This window comes from Petaurus breviceps, unplaced genomic scaffold, assembly GCF_028583685.1.
Source record: "Petaurus breviceps papuanus isolate PSGF00001 unplaced genomic scaffold, PetGlider_PUasm1.0 151, whole genome shotgun sequence".
In the NCBI taxonomy this organism is placed as follows: Eukaryota; Metazoa; Chordata; class Mammalia; order Diprotodontia; family Petauridae; genus Petaurus; species Petaurus breviceps.
In genome coordinates, this window is record NW_027185712.1 from 18,159,543 (window position 1) to 18,179,398 (window position 19,856).

Below are 19,856 nucleotides of genomic sequence, written 5' to 3' on the forward strand. Positions count from 1 at the left end.
CCTTTCCTGAAAAACTTAGTACAAACTAGTAGTATGTGATCCCTTTCAAGTTTCTTTTAAGTTTTCTTTCCCCTCCCCATCCCAAAAGCATAAGGACAAGATGGCAGTTCAATGAAGACTGTCAAAGTTCAGTACAATGCCTCTGGTTATGCTTGCCCTTTACCAGGCCTCTCACTTTCAAGATGGAATGCCCACTGATGCCTTTGGATCGGAATCTCCCCTTTTTCTAGAAAATATCGGACTGCCACAATCAAGAAAGTTAAGCACCAATGCCCATGTGCTCATTTAACCACTACAGTCCAGACTGAGGAATACCCATCCTCCCCAGCTCTAAAATGCTAAGCTGTTTACTTGCGAAATTTAAGCAAGCATTCAGTAGTAAGTCAATAGAAAACAACTTTGCAAATTTAATGCTGGGTTCTCCCCAACCCCCAAGGCTTTTTAGTAGATCGAAAACTTCACAGTAGAGTTGAATGTTAACTTAACTATATTCAACGCTGCAAGAGACAAGGTAACAAAAAAGCACACAGCAACTTTTTTGGTTGGAGTTAGGATGCAGGAGTGGGTAAAGTTTACTGAAGCCATTGGTACATTTACCTCAAGGAAAACAAACCCAATAGCTATTTAAACTTTTCAACCAGGCACCTAAAGTGTTTAACATTCTATTTCAGGTAGCTGGATCCCAGCTGCTGAATAGAAAACCAGCATGCCCAGACTCATGCATATCCAGGCATGATCAGGATGTTGAGTCTGAACCTGACCTAACATTGAGGTGAAACAGCATAAGACAGCGATCAGTCAGGAAACCTGGAGACTTAAAAGAACCCAACTACATTTGGTAACAAACCTCCCACTCTTCTCCAGTTCTGATTTCTTGGCATTGCTGTCATTTTCATCTGTCCAAAACTTGAAAGACTAAAGGCATTAAAACATTTGAAAAATACTCTTGTATAAATATATATAACTCTTCCTATGACATTTTATATTCATAGTATAATTAGAATTTGGATTTTGGTACCTATCTGCTAAACCTCTCTCCTCTGCACTGACCATTTGTCTATCTTATGTAGCATTTAAATAGAAACATAAATAATTTTGTATGATCAGCATTATGAAACAACCTTCTTCTACCTGTCTCTCTTGAGGCTAAGATACCCTTCTACACACTCCCTTTTCATGACATAAATTGTTCTTGTCTTTAAGGTGTTTTCAGGGTGTAAACTATGTAGGTCCCTCCCCCATCCCAAACCCCAGCTAAGAAAAGTTTAATCATTTAACCTTGGTTAAAAAAAAGCTAATTGGCATTGCATAAAACCATGCAACAAAGGCAAACATCCTGGCTATATGCTATATACAACATCCAGAAAGTGAAAATACACGGACATGTTTTGGGGGCACAGACTCCAAATTCAAGCAAAGGTTCTTTGTTTAATACACATGATGAGGCCCACTGGCCAGCTAACTAGAACATTTAACTGGTATCTTTGGATTGTGATGCTCACTAGGATTATTAATATTTACCACCCTTTGGATGTAGATAAATGATGAAATATGACTAGGTAAATGAATCTATATGCCCAAAGCTTTATTTTTAGTTAAAAATGACTTTTTGAAGTAAAGATGCTTCTACCCTCAGCTATACATAAACAAAAAAAAACTTGTATGCGCTCAAATGGAGAATTTGTCCTGGTAGGAGATAACAATGGAAATATTCAGTTTACAAGAATTAAAGCCTGCATCTACAGACATCCTCATACTCTCCAAGGTATTTGTTTAGTTGGTAAAATGTCATCATTTCAGCTATGCATACTGTTCTCCATCTATGGCCACCCTGAATGGTGGGGAGTCAGAAATGCTAGGCCTGTTGCCCACATATAGCTGAACAGTTTTCAGGGAGTAAGATGAATCTTATTTTACATCCACAGAATCAGAGATTTAAAGTTAGGTGAGACCTTAGAAGCTATCAAGTCCAGCCCCTAATAAAGGTGGAGAAAGCAGGGCCCAGAAAAGTTAAGTGACTTGGCCATGGCCACACAGTTGTTTGTTGTCATTTGTTTAGATCATTTGGTCATGTTCAGCTGTGTCTGATTCTTTGTGACCTGTTCTGGGCAAAGATACTCAAGTGGTTTGCCATTTGTTTCTCCAGCTCATTGAACAGATGAGGAAATTGAGGCAAACAGGGTTATTTGAATTCATGTCTTCCTGACTCCTTATCAGACACTATCTACTCTGCCACCTAGCTACCTCACACAATAAACACTTAAGGGAGGAACCCAGGTCTTTCTGGCTCCAAGTCTAGTCCCTATCTACGATAACATGTCATTAAATATCATTAAAATTTTAATAAGGACTATCTAAAATCAACTTGATCAAATACCAGAGTTTTTGTCCTGGAATAAAATTAGAACCTATATCTTAGTGCTAGACCAAAAGAAATAACCACAAAGTCCAGAAGAATATGTTTATGGTTGAATGTGACTCTGTAAAAACAGATGCTCCTACCAACTGCTTGCTGAACAGAAATGTCCTTAGAGACATCTGTCATTCTCAGGCAGAAGGAAAAAACAACTAGCATGTTCTCGGTGTCCCTTGGTGTGAGAAGGTGCATGCTATTGTGAGATTGTAGAACTAAAATGGACACCAAAAAGCGTATCCTCTTTACTTTGCTGGAACAATTCTTTAGCAGTGTTGGTATATATTCAAATGGAGCTGAATGGGCTAAAAGAGCCCATCTCCTTAATTTTTCATGTTTTTTTGACTTGACCAAACTAATTTCTATTGGCCTCTTTGCTCTGTTATACTTGTAGCATTTCAAATCCATTTCATAAGGGAGGCAATGAGATGAATGTTTTTCCTTGGTAAGGGTTTAGAAAACATACTTGAGGTTTTCTTATCAAAGAAAATGAATTTGTTTCTATTTTATAAAATCCTCTAGGGGGTGCCTGGTTGTTATGAATTGCTTCATTTCCTCACCCCATCCTCAGTCTGTTCACTGGGTAAAAAAACCTTATACCTTGAGAGGCATAATTTATTAAGTGGATTGAACATTGATATCCTGGAAGTTCTATTCTTTCCCTGCAGGAGAACAGCTCACCCCCAAAGTAGTTTGTTGAACTTGGCTCACCAAAGTTTGGGATTTTTGTTGTTGTTCCTTAGCTTATCACATTTGCCATATTCTCCTCTTAGGGCAAATTTCTTCTGCATTTGGTTGGAAATTGACTAGTTTCATCCTTGGTTCAAGACAACGGACCATTGCCCTGAGTTAAGACACAATAATTCTGGTTCTCTATATCCTTACTCCTTTGACTATTTTGTAGATAAAAGAAGTCTCAACTAGAAGAAAGGTGTGAGGAGTGCTTGAACTCTGTCCCCTATAATAGCTGCCACTGAAGGAGGAGTATGCCCTTTTCCTTTGAGATAAGCCCTGTCATGGATTCATTTAAATCTTCCCCCCACAGATGGCCAGTTTTGCCCTCTTAAAGTTCTGTGAAGTATTTAAAAGGGTAGGGGAAGTGTTTACACCAATTATTTGGTATGTAAAAAAAGGAAAAAAAAATAAGTTCCTTTTCTTGGCTGTTATGCAGACCCTGGCTGGGGAAGAAGCTTGCCTGTGTAAAGATCAAAAAGAGAAAAATAAGATCTATCTTGGCCTCCCCTGTAGGGTGGTTGACAAACTGGAGGGAAAACAAGGAGAACTCATTCACTTTTCCAAAATGGACGGCATTCACATGAGCATCTTCTGTGCCCCAAACAAGGTTTCTCTTCAGATAACCAAGGTGTCATTCCAATCAATTATGAGTAATTGGTTATAGCCATTGGACTATAAGAGGACATTTGAGGGATGGGGTAACAGGATTTGTGAGTTTTAGGCCTTTTTACTACACCTGCATGTTAAAATACTGCCACCATCAGTTTCCAGATTTTTGCAAAAACATTTTCAAGCAATAATTAGCTTTTGCCTAGAGATACTCTTTACATGTAGGTCCAGGCCTGTGAGGAAAGTCAGGAGAAAGTTATTTTGTCTTTTTATTCCCAGGGTTCCTTATGAAATTTCTGATTAGATGCACTCATTGGAGGCAAACAGGGAGATCTTGTCCTCATGCCTACAAACAACTACTAAAGTCTGAGACCTCCAGTTAACCTCAGTTCTTCATCTTCTGAAGGTGAAAAGATCCCTTCAGTCTCTTAAACTAGACTCCCAGACACCTCAGGAGGGTTCTACCAGGGCTTTTGCCAAAAGAGTCCTTGGAATTTGACTGCAAAATGACAGTACAGGACTTCCTGCATTTGAAGCAGATGCTGTTTGTTGCTTGGAAAGGCCAAATGATGCATCCCATCCAGACTCAAATGTTTCACCAGTCACTTTATAATGAGAATGGCTGCATTTCGATGTCCTCTGGCTAGGTTTTGACTTTGGTTCTAACTGATCCATAGCATTTTTAGAATGTCCGTAGTTCACATTGTTCTGTATATATGTGTGTATATGGTATAGGGCACTTACTGTCCTTCAAGAACAGGGCCAATAGAAGTTCTTGCTATGGATGTTCCCCTGGAAGGTACAACAAAGCACCAATAGTGGCACTTACTGCTGGCACAGTACCCCCCCCCATTCCCCATCCATACCCATGGGGTTTAACAGGGGAAGATACCTCAATTAGAATTTCCTTTGACACTAAAGTTAAATAGGGCTTTTGTAAACGTCTGAGTTCAGTCTGTAAGTGACATCATGGTATTCATGGGAAAAAGAAAAGTTCATGTTTTTCATGCAACAGGCGGCAATATCCATCTCTAGCACGGCCACTTTGAAAGGCCTTTATAGAGTTGTGGGTCTGCCTTTCTGGCGGCCTCAAGCACAGGCTTTCTAAGTACTGTCTGAAAGGCAATGCAGGGCTCTTGGGTCCACTTTAACCAGAAATGACTTGAAAATTGAAGCATATGTTTCCACTCCCCTTGGTATTAATTATTCTGATAGTTGTTCTAAACCTACACTTCACTCTGTAGTGAATAGATTACTGAACTTAGAGTCAGGAAAACCTGGGTTCAAATCCTACCTTTGACATTTACTAGCTATGTGACCCCAGACAAGACATTTAACCTCCCTCAACCTCAGTTTCTTCATCTGAAAATGATGTGATGACCTCAAAGGTCCCTCTCATATCTCTATATCTTTGATCCTGTGAGTATATGGAATGGCACCTCAGAGAACCACACCTTATCTAAACCCAAGGTTTTCTTTGCTAACTAATAAACTTCCCTCTCATTTCCTTTTGGTTTCTGTAAGACCACTAAGTGTAAATACATCAATAATACAAATAAGAAATCTTTGTTCTATTTCCTGCCTCACCTTGCAAGGCTCTCAAATGCCCAGGAGTTTGCATTGGTACAGGTGCTTTCAGAAGCTCTTTTGCTGGGTATGAAGAATTGGAAAAGAGCCTTTTTCTCTGTTAGCTGAATAAAAGAAGCTGGACTGCCAGTCCATGGGCTAAACCTGAGTAGGAAGCAAACCCCACCTGGAGGTTTGCTTCCCAGGTCCTAGGACCACAAGCTAAAGCAAAACAAAACAAAGCCTGGCAAAACTGAATTAGCATAATTTATTCCCTAAGAACATTGTGTGAATCAATTAACTCAATATTGGATCAGCTGACATAGTTAATATCCTTGGCAGAATTTGTTTACATAATAGTATAAGAGACTGTGCTTTATTTATGTCTTCCCTTCTAGTCTGTGACCTCCTGGGGTGCAGGGACCATATCATATATCTTTACATCTCCCCTAATGCCTAGCACAGTACCTTGCATACAATAGGCCTGGCACATAATTTTTGTTGAACTCATGAATGAAAGAATGAGTGAAATGAGTTGAGTAAAGTTACTGGATGTGCTGATATATGTGGTAATTGTGAGAAGGCTGGGTCAGGAAATGTTTCCATATCCAAACTCTATGACATTTTCCATGAAAACTAAACAGGATACTACATAGAAACCATGGATTTCCAGCTTCTTTATGGCCAAAAGTGAAACGTTACTTAAGTGCTACCAGCTAATGGTTCCTTTGCTGGTTAGGGAGCAGGATCCCTTGGATCCTGAGGTATTTGGTGCACAGTCTGTGTCTGCCCATCTTTACATTTTTTTTTTTTTAAAGCACCAACAACACAAGACATGGGGTTGAATGTGGAGTTTGTCTTTCAGACTCTCAAGCTTCAGGGTGGGTGGGGGAGAAACATTCCAAAGCTTTTCCTGCCCTTATGCTTGCCTAGCAAGTGAATAAATTCACTCTCTGGAGGCCTGACCCTACTAGCTATCTATGCCTTCTCCACATAATACTCAGCTCATAGCAAAACCTATAGTCACATCTTATATAAAAAGGTATAAATATTCCCATGACTAAAATGGTGTTGAATACAAAGTAAAGATTCCTGAGACCTAAATAAACATGCATGCTTAACAAATTGGCAAATGTAGTAATACTAAGAAAATGTTACTGCAGCTACAAATATTAAGCATGGATACAGTCGGAAATGTTTGTAGACACTTCTTTTTTATGGTTTGTGAATGAGGCAGGGACCCTGTTTAATGTAAGATTGCAAAGACAGAAATAACATCAACAACAACAACAAAAATTGTTAAGACTATAATATGTCCACAAAAATATCTTGGTAACTTCAACAATCCTGAACAGATACAGTCATGGCAAAGGGTTGGGAAACCCTAACACAAGACAGTACCCAGGGCATGCTGAAAAATGGACTCATGGTTGTGTTTCTCTTTTCTTGCAAACACAAAACAAAATCCAAACAAAAATCCAGGGCCTAAGAGAGACTTCTTTCCTTTGTTTATTTTTGTTGTTTTGGTTTCATGTCCTGTTAGGGATTGGAAGAGTTCAGGGGAGGCCAAGTTTATAAAGGAGGCTTCCAAGGGAAAGTCAGTTAAGAGTAAATTGCAAAAGAGCAAAAGACTATTCAAGAGTTTTTGTTTTTTGTTTTCTTAGAAGGGGAGAGGGGTTGATTCTGGCTGGGTATTGTCAATTCCAGAGAGTATTTTTGACTTTGTGTGCAAAGCCAGCATACATAATCCCATCCTGATTATACTCTGAAAGATGCCTCTAACCTGTACTGAATCCAAAATGGGCAAAGGGACAAAGAGAGAGAGACTGCAAAGTTGATTAAACTTTAATAGCCAAAGTTACATATTATTAAAGTTAATGCATGAACTCCATTTCACAAAAGGAAAAGCAAAGCTTTAAATGGTCAACTGCAAATACCCAGGCTAAAAAAAAAAAAAGATCATCATTCATTTTCATTGCATGTTTTGGACTTAACGATGTGGTGGTTTTAGTTTCAAAGAGGGAAAAAATAGTGACAAATAATGGGACTGTTCTGGACTTTTGCTGGCAGGATAGGAAACAATAGCCATTGCATTAAGTAATTTGAAACGAGCCCTCTGTGATGCAGAGAACCAGTGCCTTTCATAAGCTCACATGCTTCATAAATATTAGATGACTACTTCAAACTCTTAAGTCATTTTTCTGCAGCTCTAGAGAGTGAGGAGAGGTGAGGGGGTGATTAGCTTTTTGTAAACTGGGAAGTTTCCGTGTCCTACCTCATAAGACTTTCTTCCCATTCGTTTTACCTTGTTATTTGAGATTTCAAACTTTGTTACCTCAGAGCTAGCATATAAGATGTGTAGAGTTTTGCTCACATGTTCTCGACGCCTGCCCCCTACACAAACACACAGCATGGCAGTGCATGCCAAATTCTGGGCAAAACCTCTTGGCAGTGTTAGGTTTACCCTTTGCATGTTAAAAAAAAAAAATGTATGTGAGACTCCCAATGCCCTTCACACCCACTATGTGGCAGTGTAAGCTTAGAAACAAATTGTGGCCATCCTTCACTCTTGCTTCCCTCCACCCAAGGCTTAATTTAGTTGTCTTTCTAGTTCTAGTTAGTAGATTAGCTCTAAGTGCCTCCAGCCTCTCCCTCCCCACCCCCCAACCCTCACCCCCCAGGCTTGCTGTTTTGATCCTTATACTTGGTGATTTGGATTAAAGTGGGTATGGTTCATATAAGGGGAAGAGACCACTTTAGACTTATGGAGATGTGCCTTTTATCCCCCTGCTCACATACTAATCATTCAGGAGCTACATTTCTCTGGCTTTCCAGGACGAAACTTCCTCTGTTTGCAAATAGGATAGTAATATGGATCTATGGAAATCTCTTTGGAAAAACAGCCATTAATTCCCAATTTAATGCTCAGCATTTTGTCTCTGAGGGCAGAGTGGACTCATTAGAAAGGAATCAGGTATGGCCAGACCCCAACCCATTCAAGTGGGAGATGTTCTTCTGAAAGATATTCTGCCAAATATGAAGCAGGCCAGGAGAACTCTCCATTTGAGAGGAAAGGGGAGACCCTCTCTCACCCCCGAAACAACACCGAACATTTGGGAATGTTTTGGGCCTCTTAGTGCTACTGATATGGTGCGGATCAGAAAGAAAAAAAAAAGATCTTTCCATTTGGTTTCTTGCCTAAAGCTCAGAGACTCTTTTTTTCCTTTTGCTTTTGCCCACGTTAAACATGAGGAATGTAAAGAAGTGTTGCCCTGTGTTGTGAGAACCTCAGCAGGTGGTAGAATAAGTTCCAGTTCCAGAAAACGATTTCCAACATCATCACCTTCGCATTCATGCCAACCTGAACAGTGTGCCATCGCCGTCCTGACAATGCGTGCTTGTTCTCCGCATGGGACTCCTATTTCCCTCCTTGGACTTTATGGTCGTACGTGCCTGCATGCTTATATCCAGGCACGTAGCCTGACTCATCCACCAAGTCCACTCTCCCAGCCTTGCCCTTCCCCTTGCCAGATGGATCGAACCTCTCCTTGTGGGAACCAGTGAATTTGGATGTGTCCGTAAGTCGTGACACGGTCGGAGAGGAGATGGCTTTCTGTAGTGAGGATCCAAGAAGGTTGACCAGGTATGAGGAGGAGAAGGGAGGGAGAGAAAGAAAGGAAAAAAAGAAGGAAAAGGTGGGGGTAAATATGTAAAATAAACATTTCATTTCAACCAATTCAATTTAATTAGACATATACTAAAGTACTGTGCTAGTCAATAGGGTTATAGAGATACATACATATAATCCAGGCCTTACTCTCTGGGACAGGTTCTTAACCTAGGGTCAATGAAGTTAAAAAAGTATTTTGATGACTCTTCCAATATAGTTGTTTTTCTTTATAACTCTATGTATTTTATTTGATGCATTTAAAAACATTATGAGAAGCGCCCATGGGTATCACCAGATAGCCAAAGTGTTTGAGGCCATATTTGAACTCAGGTCCTCCTGATTCCAGGGCCGGTGCTCTATTCACCGCACCACCTAGCTGCCCCTAAAGGTAAATCTTTAATGAAAAGAGAGATTCGAATAGACAGAAATGAGTAGGTATATATTTATTATATTATGTATATAATAAATTATATAGGGATATCTCCCCTACTCATTTCTGTCTATTCAAATCCCTCTTTTCATTAAAAATTCACCTCAAAAATAAAATAAAAAGGGGCAGCTAGTTGGCACAGTGGATAGAGCAGGAGTCAGGAAGACCTGAGTTCAAATCTGGCCTCAGACACTTGACACTAGCTGTGTGACCTTGGGCAAGTCACTTAACTCTGCCTCACTTTCCTCATCTCTAAAATGAGCTGGAAGAGGAAATAAACTATTCTGGTATCTTTGCCAAGAAAACCCCAAATGAGGTTACGAATCAGACATGACTCAAAAGATGAAACAACAATTGTATGCTCCACCATGTCTGTCTGTCGTGTCTACTACTATACGTTTTCAGGAATTTCATCAGTCTGTTGTCTTTAAAAAGAAGCTAGGGCAGGGGTAGGGAACCTGCAGCCTCCAGGCCAAAAGGGATTTGTTCTGTAAAACTCGAACTTGATCAAAAGGCTGCACCCGAGGACCTAAAAGGGCACATGTGACCTCAGGCCGCAGGTTCCCAACCCCAGGGCTAGGTTGTACTGTTCAAAATAAACAGCAAAAGAAATCCTAAGCTCACAAAATTCTGTCTGATCAATAAAATTTGAATTTCCTGAACCTGCCTGAATAACCCTTCTACAAACCCCTGCCCTCCCTCCCATCACCACCCTAAAACATCCTTTGACTGTTTCACTCCCGTCTCAATGAATCACTGAAGAGAACAGCAACATGTCTTACCCAATGTCAAGCATGGGGCTAGGTGCTTAGTAAATGTTTGCTAAATTCACTGTAAAATAATTCTTTTAGGCATCTTCTCACAAGTCACATTAGGTATATCTTATCTTTCTTGCAGACTATGTGCAAGGATTAGTGTTTATTGTCCTGTCTGGACAATATTATTATTATTATTAACAACAACAACTAACATTTATACAGGACTTTTAAGGTTGTAAGAGTAGCAGACCTTAGGTTCTAAAGTGAAAAGTGATGAGAAAAGAAAGGCGAAGAAGGTTGGGAAAGGTTGGGTACATAATTGATACCCAACAAAAGTTTCACAAAAGAATAAATGATTTCAGAAAAACATGACAAGACCTAAATGAACCTATGCAAAATAAACTGAGAACCAGAAAAATCATTGTGCACAGTAATAGCAATGTTATAATGATGATCAACTGTGAAAGACTTGGCTACTCTGATCAATAAAATGATCCAGGACAATACCAAAGTACTCATGAAAAAATGCTATTCTCCTCCCAAGAATACAAATGGAAGAATAATTTTATCACTTTCTTTTTCTTGCTTTTAAAAAAATATGGCTAATATAGAAGTATATTTTGTATGATTTCACATGTATAATTGATATGATATTGCTTGCCTTCTCAGTGTGGGAAGGAGTGGAGAGAATCTGGAACTCAAAATTTAAAAAGAAAAGAATTGTAAAATAAATAATAAAATTTTAAAATATTTTTAAATGAACAAATGGGTATCCATGACACATATGTGTGTTTGTACATGTGTGTATGTATGTGGCATAGAAATAGGCTTTGAGAAAACCCATAGCCAGAAGTGGTTAGTAAATGCAATGCTAAATGAGATCGGCCTGTGTAGACCAAACTGGGAAAATCCATTGAATAGAATAAAGTGCATCCCAGAAAATGCATTAATTTAGTTTCTTATCATGTATAACTGATACAGCTTACTGCACAAACATTTCATTCCCAGAAATGTGTACCTATCATAAGCACATTTCTACATTAATTCTGAATTCTTTATTCTGAATTCATCCTGGGCTGGGTTCCAATTGGCCATAGTGTATGGCTATAGAGCAAAACAAACCCAATGGAGCTTTGAATGATCTGGACTGTGGACACTGACCAGGTTTTTCCCAATCTGAGAGTGTCAGATGAGCCCTCAGATATTTCTTGGAAGACATTTTATGATGCAAAGGAAAAAATTCACTGGAGGAGGAGGAAGGAGATCTGAGTTCTTATCTAACCTCTGCCGCTGATGACCTGTGTGACCTTGGGCAAGTTCACTTAACCTTTCAGCCTCAATCTCCTCATCTGCAAATGGGGATAGTAATGGGTTCACTACCTACAGACTCAAAGGAAATTTGGCATAAAAGCACTTGTCAGACCTTAAACTTGCTAAGCCTCCCACAACATTCCTGACAGATGGCTATTCAGCCTCTGCTTCAACACTTCTAGTGACAGAGAACTCATCTCACAAAACTTTAGCTCACTGTATTTTTGGACAATTCTGTTACTCCCCCAACTTCTGAATGTTAGAAGACCCCAATGACAATCTAAATGGTCCCGGTTTAAGAAAAAAGGTTGGAATAAAGTAGCCAGGACATGGGAAACTAAACAATGAAATTAAAATTTACTGCTGTGTTAGTAACCTGGTCAAGTAAGACTAAAGTGAATACAGTCTAGAATAGAATCCAACCTCAAAACAAAATCTTTATCTTCTTTAGAATTCTAGGATGCTATGAAATGCTACCTAACCCTCCAAAAATCCCCAGGGACTTAGCCTTTTTTGAACCAATCTTTTCTTAGACGTTCTGACAGTGGTATCATTAAACACAGAGTGGTCCTCAAACCTTTGGGCCTTGGGACCCCCATGTTACTCTTAAAAATTATTAAGGATCCCTCAAAGACCATTTATTTATATCTGTCCTATCTATTGCTATTCACCATGTTAGAAATTACAATGTCTTAAATATTTTATACAAAGAGTTTTGGCCTTGCAGATCCCTCCCCTTCTGCATCTCAGGAGCCCCCAAAGGCCCTTGGACTACACTATGAGAATTAGTGGTACAGCTGAACTGGGAGTCACCAAGCCTTGAGTTTTGAATTCCACCTCAAGCACTTATTGGACAAGTCATCTAATTTCTCTGTGTCTCACTTCCTATATCTATAAAATGCAGGGGTTAGGCTTTGTAGCTTATGCTCCCAGAGCCATCTCTAGCTGCTTGGTGGGCGTCTGAATTGTTCATCTCCTCCCTGTCCTCTGGTATGGAAGGGCAGTGCAAAATTACCAACTCTAGATATGTCTTCATCACCATCCTTGGAATCTTTCTTCCTCTTCTGTTTGTTTCTTCCTCAGTCTCAACTGCCCATTGCCATCATGCCTTCTTAACTGCTTATTTTACAAAGTCCATTCCCAGAAAAGGCTTTGATAGATTCATTTGCACTGAGATATAAATGACAGAAAGATTTAGGGAGTTCCCTTTCCCAAGGACATTTTAACAAAGGACAAAGCCTAGATATAATAAAAGGTAGATTTTCAGTTATAAGTGAATTTTCAGTTATCACTTCATATCAGTATGAAGAGAAGTGTTAGAAAAGGGAATGTAAAAGGACTTTTACTCCCTCTTCAAATTATAGCAAACTGGCAACCCATCTACCTTGTCTATTACGTAGCAGAATGACTGAAATCCTCCACAAACAGATTAACATTCAACATGGATGGAGAAAACAAAAGTCAACTCCTTACTCATTCTTCTATGAATAGACAATACTTAGTTCCTGCTCTTCCTTAAAATCTATGGGCACTCATTATAAATGCACTCAAAGCCTAATCAAAATGCTAGCTTTAAGCACAGATTGTAGATTTTATGAGATTAAGAGGTGATTGAGTACAACTCAATTTACAAATGAGAAAATTGAAGATAAGAGAAATTAAGTGGCTTGCCCAAGGCAGTAAGTAGTAGAGTCTGCATTTGAACCCAGGCCCTCTGACATAAAACCTAGAACACACTGCTGCAAGGGATGTCAAATCCAAACAAGAATAGGGCCACCAAACCATCCACAAGCATTCCTGCAGGCTGCATACTGACTTAGAAAACTAGATACTGAAAGACTTAGCTACTTGGATCAAGACAATGATCAAAATGCTCTCTGTCTCCAGAGAGAGAGCTGAAGAACTCTGAGTGCAGATTGAAGCATCCTTTTTAAACTTTCTTTACTTTTTTGGTTCTGTGCATGCGTGTGTATGTGTTGCAACATGGCTAATGTGGAAATATGTTTTACATGATTTCACATGAATAATCAATATTATATTGCTTGCCTTCTCCAGGGGTGGGGTGGAAGAGGGAAGGAGAGAATTTGGAACTCAAAATTTAAAAAAATGAATGTTAAAAATTTTTTTTAAATATAATTGGGAAATATTTAACAAAATATAAAAATATACAAAAAACACATATTGACATTATCTCTGTTCTACTGTATTTTGATTTACTTAAAAAATTATTTCCCAATTACATTTTAATCTGGGTTCCCATAAAACCCAGCAGCCTGCCCTCTAATACCTCTCTTCTATTGCCCCCTGCTTGTTGTTTTGTTTAGTCCTGTCTGATTCTTTCTGACTGGGGAATTTTCATCTGGGGTTTTCTTGGCAAAAATATTGGAGTGGTTTGCCATTTCCTTCTCCAGCTCATTTTTCAGATGAGGAAACTGAGGCAAAGAGAGTTAAGTGACTTGCCCAGGATCACACAGGTAGTAAGTGGCTGAGGTCAGATTTGAACTCAGGTAAATGAGTCTTCCTGGCTCCAGGACTAGTACTCTATCCACTGTACCACCTGCAGCCCACTATACCTTCTGCTTCCATAAAAAAAATAAAATAAAATTAGAAGTTTCAGAAGATTGCCACAGTGTGGGCCATGGAGCCTCATCTAGCCCAACCTCTTCATTTAAAGATGAGAAAACTGAGTCCCAGGGAAGTGAAGTGATTTGCCCAAGGTCACACAGTCAGGAGCATGATTTGAGACTAAATCTTAGTCTGAGATGTCTAGTTCTCACTTGGCCCTTGGGCCTTCTCCATTTATGTGAATGCTGAAAAAAGAAAGTACTACTTTCTACAAGGAGAAAGTGGCTGTTAGTCAAGCACCTTAGGAATGCTATGGAAACTGATTTTTCAGTAAGAAGGTCCCTGTAAGTGACTTTGAGTGATAGTCATGTTGTTGGAGGGACACTAATCCTGCCTGTGCCTCATTTTCATTAATCCATTCCACAAATATTTCTATTAAGCACATTATATGCCAGGCACTGTGCTAAGCTCTGGGGATGGAAAAAGAGGCAAAAGACAGCCCCTGATATCAGGGAGCTTGCAATCGAATGGGGGAAGACATTAATATATAAACAAATATATACGAAGCAAGCTACATACAGAATAAATAGGAAAAAATTAAGAGCAGGGAAAGCAGTGGAATTAAGAGGAATTGGGGAAGCCTTCCTGTAGAAGGTGGGATTTTAGTTGGAACTTAAAGGAAGCCGAGGAGGTCAATAGTCAGAACAAGGAGAATGTTCTAGGCATGGGGGACAGCCAGAGAGAATGCCCGGAGTCAAGAGATGGAGGGTCTTGTTCATGTAACAGCCAGGAGATCAGTATAATTGATTCAAAGAGGACATGTTGGGGAGTAAGGTGTAAGAAAGGTAGGAGAGGGTGAGGTCATGAAGGGTTTTGAATGAAAAACGAGCATTCTGTATGTGCTCCTGGAGGAAACAGGGAGCTACTGGAGTTTATTGAGTAGGAGAGAAGCATGATCAGACCTGAGTTTTAGGAAAAACACTTTAATGGCTAAATAGAGGATGAATTGGAGTGGGAGAGACTTGAGGCAGGCAGACCCACCAGTAGGCTAATGAAAGAGTCCAAGTGTGAGGTGATGAGAACCTGTACCACAGGTAAAGTGGTTAAGGTCCCACAGTTCCCAGAGAGATTATTTCAGTCCTGAGGTCATACGCCACCTTTTGGGATATCAGAAGGAGAAGTGATCAGGCCATGTCAGGTGAGTGAACACTGCCCCTCATTGATGCTGTAGTGCACCGTCCCCTCCATGTCCACTGCTCCCCCTTTTTCTTCCCTCCTAGTTCCCTCCCTTCTCCTCTCCCATGACCCCAGACCCCTCAGAGTTGTGACATGGGTACATGACAGCAAACCCTTTCCTCCTGCCTATTTCTCTCCACTCTACATCCCCAGGGCAGCTGGAGGGGAAAGCCTTAATGTCAGCCCTACAATATGTTTCTATACCGTCACTCCAGATATGATCGGGGCTTTTCCTTCAATGAGTTTGTGTATCTCCTGGATCGCCTCCTCGTTGCTCTTATCTTTAAATCGTTTCTTTGAGAGTTCTTCCAGAGCTTCTTTAAATTGTTCAAAAGTAATTGTCCTGCAGGACTTCCCTCTGCAACAGAAAAAGAAGAAATGAAGTAAAGGCATGTGGGGCATGGTTTTGGAGGGCTGGTCAGAGAGTTGGGCGTGTGGGGCAATCCTGAGAATGAAAATCCAGATTATTGTGGAGCATCACTACATTGCCTGACATGCAATTAATTCTCCCATTAGTCTGAGTGACTCAGAGGGGAATTTGAGCTCATTGTATACTGACTGATTGTACCATATGGGGTGTTCCAACCTCACAACCCACTGAGTCAAGACCCCTGTATCATTCCCCACAATGCACCAAGTTTTATGGATCCATGGAAAAATCTGATTAGAGAACACCTAAGTCAGGAAGGGGTGTTTGTCAAGCCATTTTCTAATTTAAACTAGGGATAGCCCTGCTAGTGACAAATAGAATGATAGGAAAATTGCAGTAGGCACAGAAAATGGCTAGTCTGTGCGAAAAGCTGATCCAGTGGGACAAGAGGAGACATGGACACACACACACACACACACACACACACATGCACACACACACACACACATACCTCTCCCTCCCAAGTACAGTAAAATCTCAATAATTACAGAGAAGGTTATGTTTTGCCAGTCTGCCTGACTGACCAATTAGAAGTAAGGAATATTTTTAGGGAAATGCCATGTTTGTTCCTTTTTTATTACATAAGGGGGAAATTATGAAGAAATGAGACTATTTGCAAGCCACATGCTAATCATAGCATCTCCGAACTGGAAGGGGCCCTTCAACCATCCCATCTTTCTATCCCATCCCTGAAAAAGCCTTCCCTCTATGACACTGCCTCCCACTGGCCTTTCAAGGATAATGACCCCTTCCACTTTTTCTTTAAATCTAACCTAAATCTGCTTCTCTACACTTTCTACACATTGCTTCTGGTTCTGCCCTCTGAGGCCAAGCAGAATAAATTTAATATCTATTCTGCTTAAAGAAACTTATGTCCCCACCCCTGTTGTTCAATCATTTCAGTTGTGTCCAACTCTTCAACCCCATTTGGAATTTTCTTGGCAAAGATACTGGAGTGGTTCACAATTTCCTTCTCCAGCTCATTTTACACATGAGGAAAGTGAGGCAAACAGGGCTAAGTGACTTGCTCAGGGTTAAATACCTAGTAAGTGTCTAAGGTTGGATTTGAATTCACAAAGATAAGTCTTCCTGACTCTAGGCCTAGAACTCTTATCTTCTGTGCCACCTAGCTGCCTATCCCTCCTCTATCCAAAATCTTCTCCTGCAAAACATGCCCAAGATGCTGGGATAACTGATCCCAATGACTTTTATTGTCTTCAGTGATTATACACAGAGTTGATTGGTCTCAGATGTAAAAGGAGCAGGAGCTTCCTAGAGCACTGGGAAAGTCTACTCTACCTGCCCTAAAGACACTCTTCTTCTTGACCTGCAGTCCAGGAAGTTTAAAAAAAAAATGCAATCTAATTGGTTTCTTTTGTAATTCTATGTATATTATTTTGTGCATTTAAAAACATCTGTCTGGGAAGGCATGGCCAGGGCTCATTAGACTGTCAAAGGGTCCATGACACAAAAGGAAGTTAAAACCTTCCCTCTTCCTTAGAACCTGGAACTCAACCAGGTTAGTTGATTAGAGAATCATTGCTTTATGTTAAGCATTTTACACTGTTAAATGTCTGGGAAGGATCACACATTAAGCTTTATTGGTCATAAATGTGAGTTATTACTACCACTAATACTTTGTTTTTTGTTCAATTATTTCAGTCGTGTCCAACTCTTCTGTGACCCCATTTGAGGTTTTCTTGACAAAGATGCTGGAGTGGTTTTCCATTTCCTTCTCCAACTCATTTTACAGATGATGAACTGAGGCAAACAGGGTTAAGTGACTTATCCAGGGTCACACAGCTAGTAAGTATCAACAAGGTTGGATTTGAACTCAGGAAAATAAGTCTTCCTAACTCCATGCCTGACACTGTCCACTGTGCAACCTAGCTTCCCCAATAATACTTTAGTATGGATTAATTTAATTGTCTTACTTATAAACAGCTGGGGAATGCTGATGGGAAGAAAATGTTGATAGAATGGATCAGTCCAGAGCATTTAGTGCAATGAACCCCAGGCCCAGAGGAAGAAGACTGCAATTGTCCTCCAGGCTTTTCCCCTTATTACTTGTGCAAATTTGGGTCAATCTCTCCACCTCTTCGTCTCAGTTTCTGCATCTGTCAAATGAGGGATTTGGATTTTATGTTTTCTAAGGTCTCTCCCAACCATTTTAGTTTATGTTTCTATAAGAACAGGGCACTGCCTGGGAGAGGGTAATGTAGTGGCATAGTAGGCACCTTTGGCACAGATGAACAGAGTGGAGGGACAAGACCTGAGAGATGGGCATAGAAAGGGGAGGTTGGAGGCCAGCAGAGACAAATTCTGTCTGCCTCACAGTTTTGTTTACAGTCACTTTTGCATGCTAATTTTTAAACTTTTTTAAGTACAAAAAATATTAAATTATGGGTATCTTCCTTGGATACAGTCATGTTGAGCATGTTAAACAGTTTTCTGAAACCTGGCAGTTTTGGACCCTGTTATTGTGACCCCACTGGATTGGTAAAGGATAAGAAAGAGAAACTGAGGGATGCCAGGCTTCAATGTGAGGATTAAAACAAAAGCCTTTTTGAACACAAGGCTTACCCATGCTTATGTGTTATTGTGCCCTCACTCTCTGGATACATTTTTAGACTTTACTCCTATGTGTTCTAACCAGCTGCTTATGTCATTGATAAGTTAAAATGGGGGTGAAACAGTGCGATGTGACAGAAGCACCACAAGACTTAGGATCAAAAGGGCTTCCCCCTCTATTCCTTACTGACACAAATGAGATCTCTGTAAAGTGTCTGGTGTGTATAGTGGGTTCATTCCCCCCTCTGACACTGCTGCACCAGCCTCCTACAGCCTCTCCTCATCTCATGCTGTCCTATTTCACAAGCCTGCTGGTTGATCTCTCTGCCATAAGTCTCTCCTAACTATCCGCTCCACCTTCCAATCAGCATCAAAGTGATCTTTCCAAAGCACAAGTCTGACTATTTTATCACCTTCCTCCCCTTCAATAAACTTCAGGGGCTCACTATTACCTCCAGGATCAAATATAAAATCCTCTGTTAGGAGTTCAAAGCCCATCAAACCCAGCCCCACACCCCCCTCTCTTTCCAGCCTTCTTATACCTTTCATCCCCCAGCCCCGACATATTTTATGATCCAGTTGCACCAATCTTTTTGCTGCTGCTTGAACAAGACACTTACTCTATCTCTAAAGGCTGGGCATTTTCTCTAATGCCTGTAAAGCTCTCCCTCCTCATGTTGACCTTCTGGTTGCCTTCAAGACCCAGCTAAAATCCCACCTTCTCCAGGAAATCTTTCCCAATCCCCTTTAATTCTAAAGCCTTCCCTCTGCTAATTATGTCAAATTTATTCTCTCTCAATGCATACATACATACATATGTACATACACAATCTATATCGATATTGATATCTATATCTAGATAGATAGATACATAGATATACATATATCTTGCTTGCACATAATTGTTTGCCATGGACTTGAAAGCCAGCTCCTACTCTCTAGATTCCACATCTGTGGGCCTCTACTTGCTTCTTAAGGTCATCATTAAAGGAGTTTCAGTCTCTTTCAAGTCTTCTACTGGCCTGCTCCAGGCTACTGGCTCCTTCTCCCTAACTTTGTCTGTCATACAATCACCTGGTGCTTTTACATCTAATCATCCCACTTTCACTTCCAAGCTTTCTCCTTGTCTGCATCTTCACTTTCTTGTTCTCTGCAGGTGGGCTCAGCCATCTTCTTTCTGTCATTCAAGCAACTGCTGAAATGACACCTCCTCCTTTTATCCTTACCTTCTACATAAAACCACATGTATTTAGATTCTGCCAAGGCAGCATCTACACAAAAATAATGGACAGTTTCTCTGGGAATGATCAGGAAATCCAATCTAGGAGCAATGGCTTTCGAACCCAGGGGCACAGGATATTAAGTAGTCTGTTAACACATCTTCAATTGATCAATCACCCAATGCCCATTAAATGCCTACTATGTATCAGACACTCTGCTAGACAATGGGATACAAAGACAAAATTAAAGCAGTCCCTGTCCTCAAGGAGCTTTTATTCAATTTATTTGTCTAAAAATTAGTTCATTGGTACTAACAATTCATATTTATGATCAAGTTAGAG

The 19,856-nt window shown here is 40.2% G+C and overlaps 1 protein-coding gene across 1 annotated transcript in view; it reads right to left on the reverse strand.

Annotated features, from left to right (window-relative positions):
- Window positions 1-7,150: 7,150 nt before the first annotated feature.
- TPPP (tubulin polymerization promoting protein) overlaps window positions 7,151-19,856 on the reverse strand; it is a 134,187-nt gene continuing 121,481 nt past the window's right edge. Inside the window, exons 3-4 of the mRNA XM_069076201.1 lie at window positions 15,498-15,651; window positions 7,151-8,936 (exon numbers count right to left, since the gene is read on the reverse strand). Of these exons, the coding sequence (XP_068932302.1) occupies window positions 8,742-8,936; window positions 15,498-15,651 (349 nt within the window). The 3' untranslated portion in view covers window positions 7,151-8,741. The remainder of the gene's footprint in view (window positions 8,937-15,497; window positions 15,652-19,856) is intronic.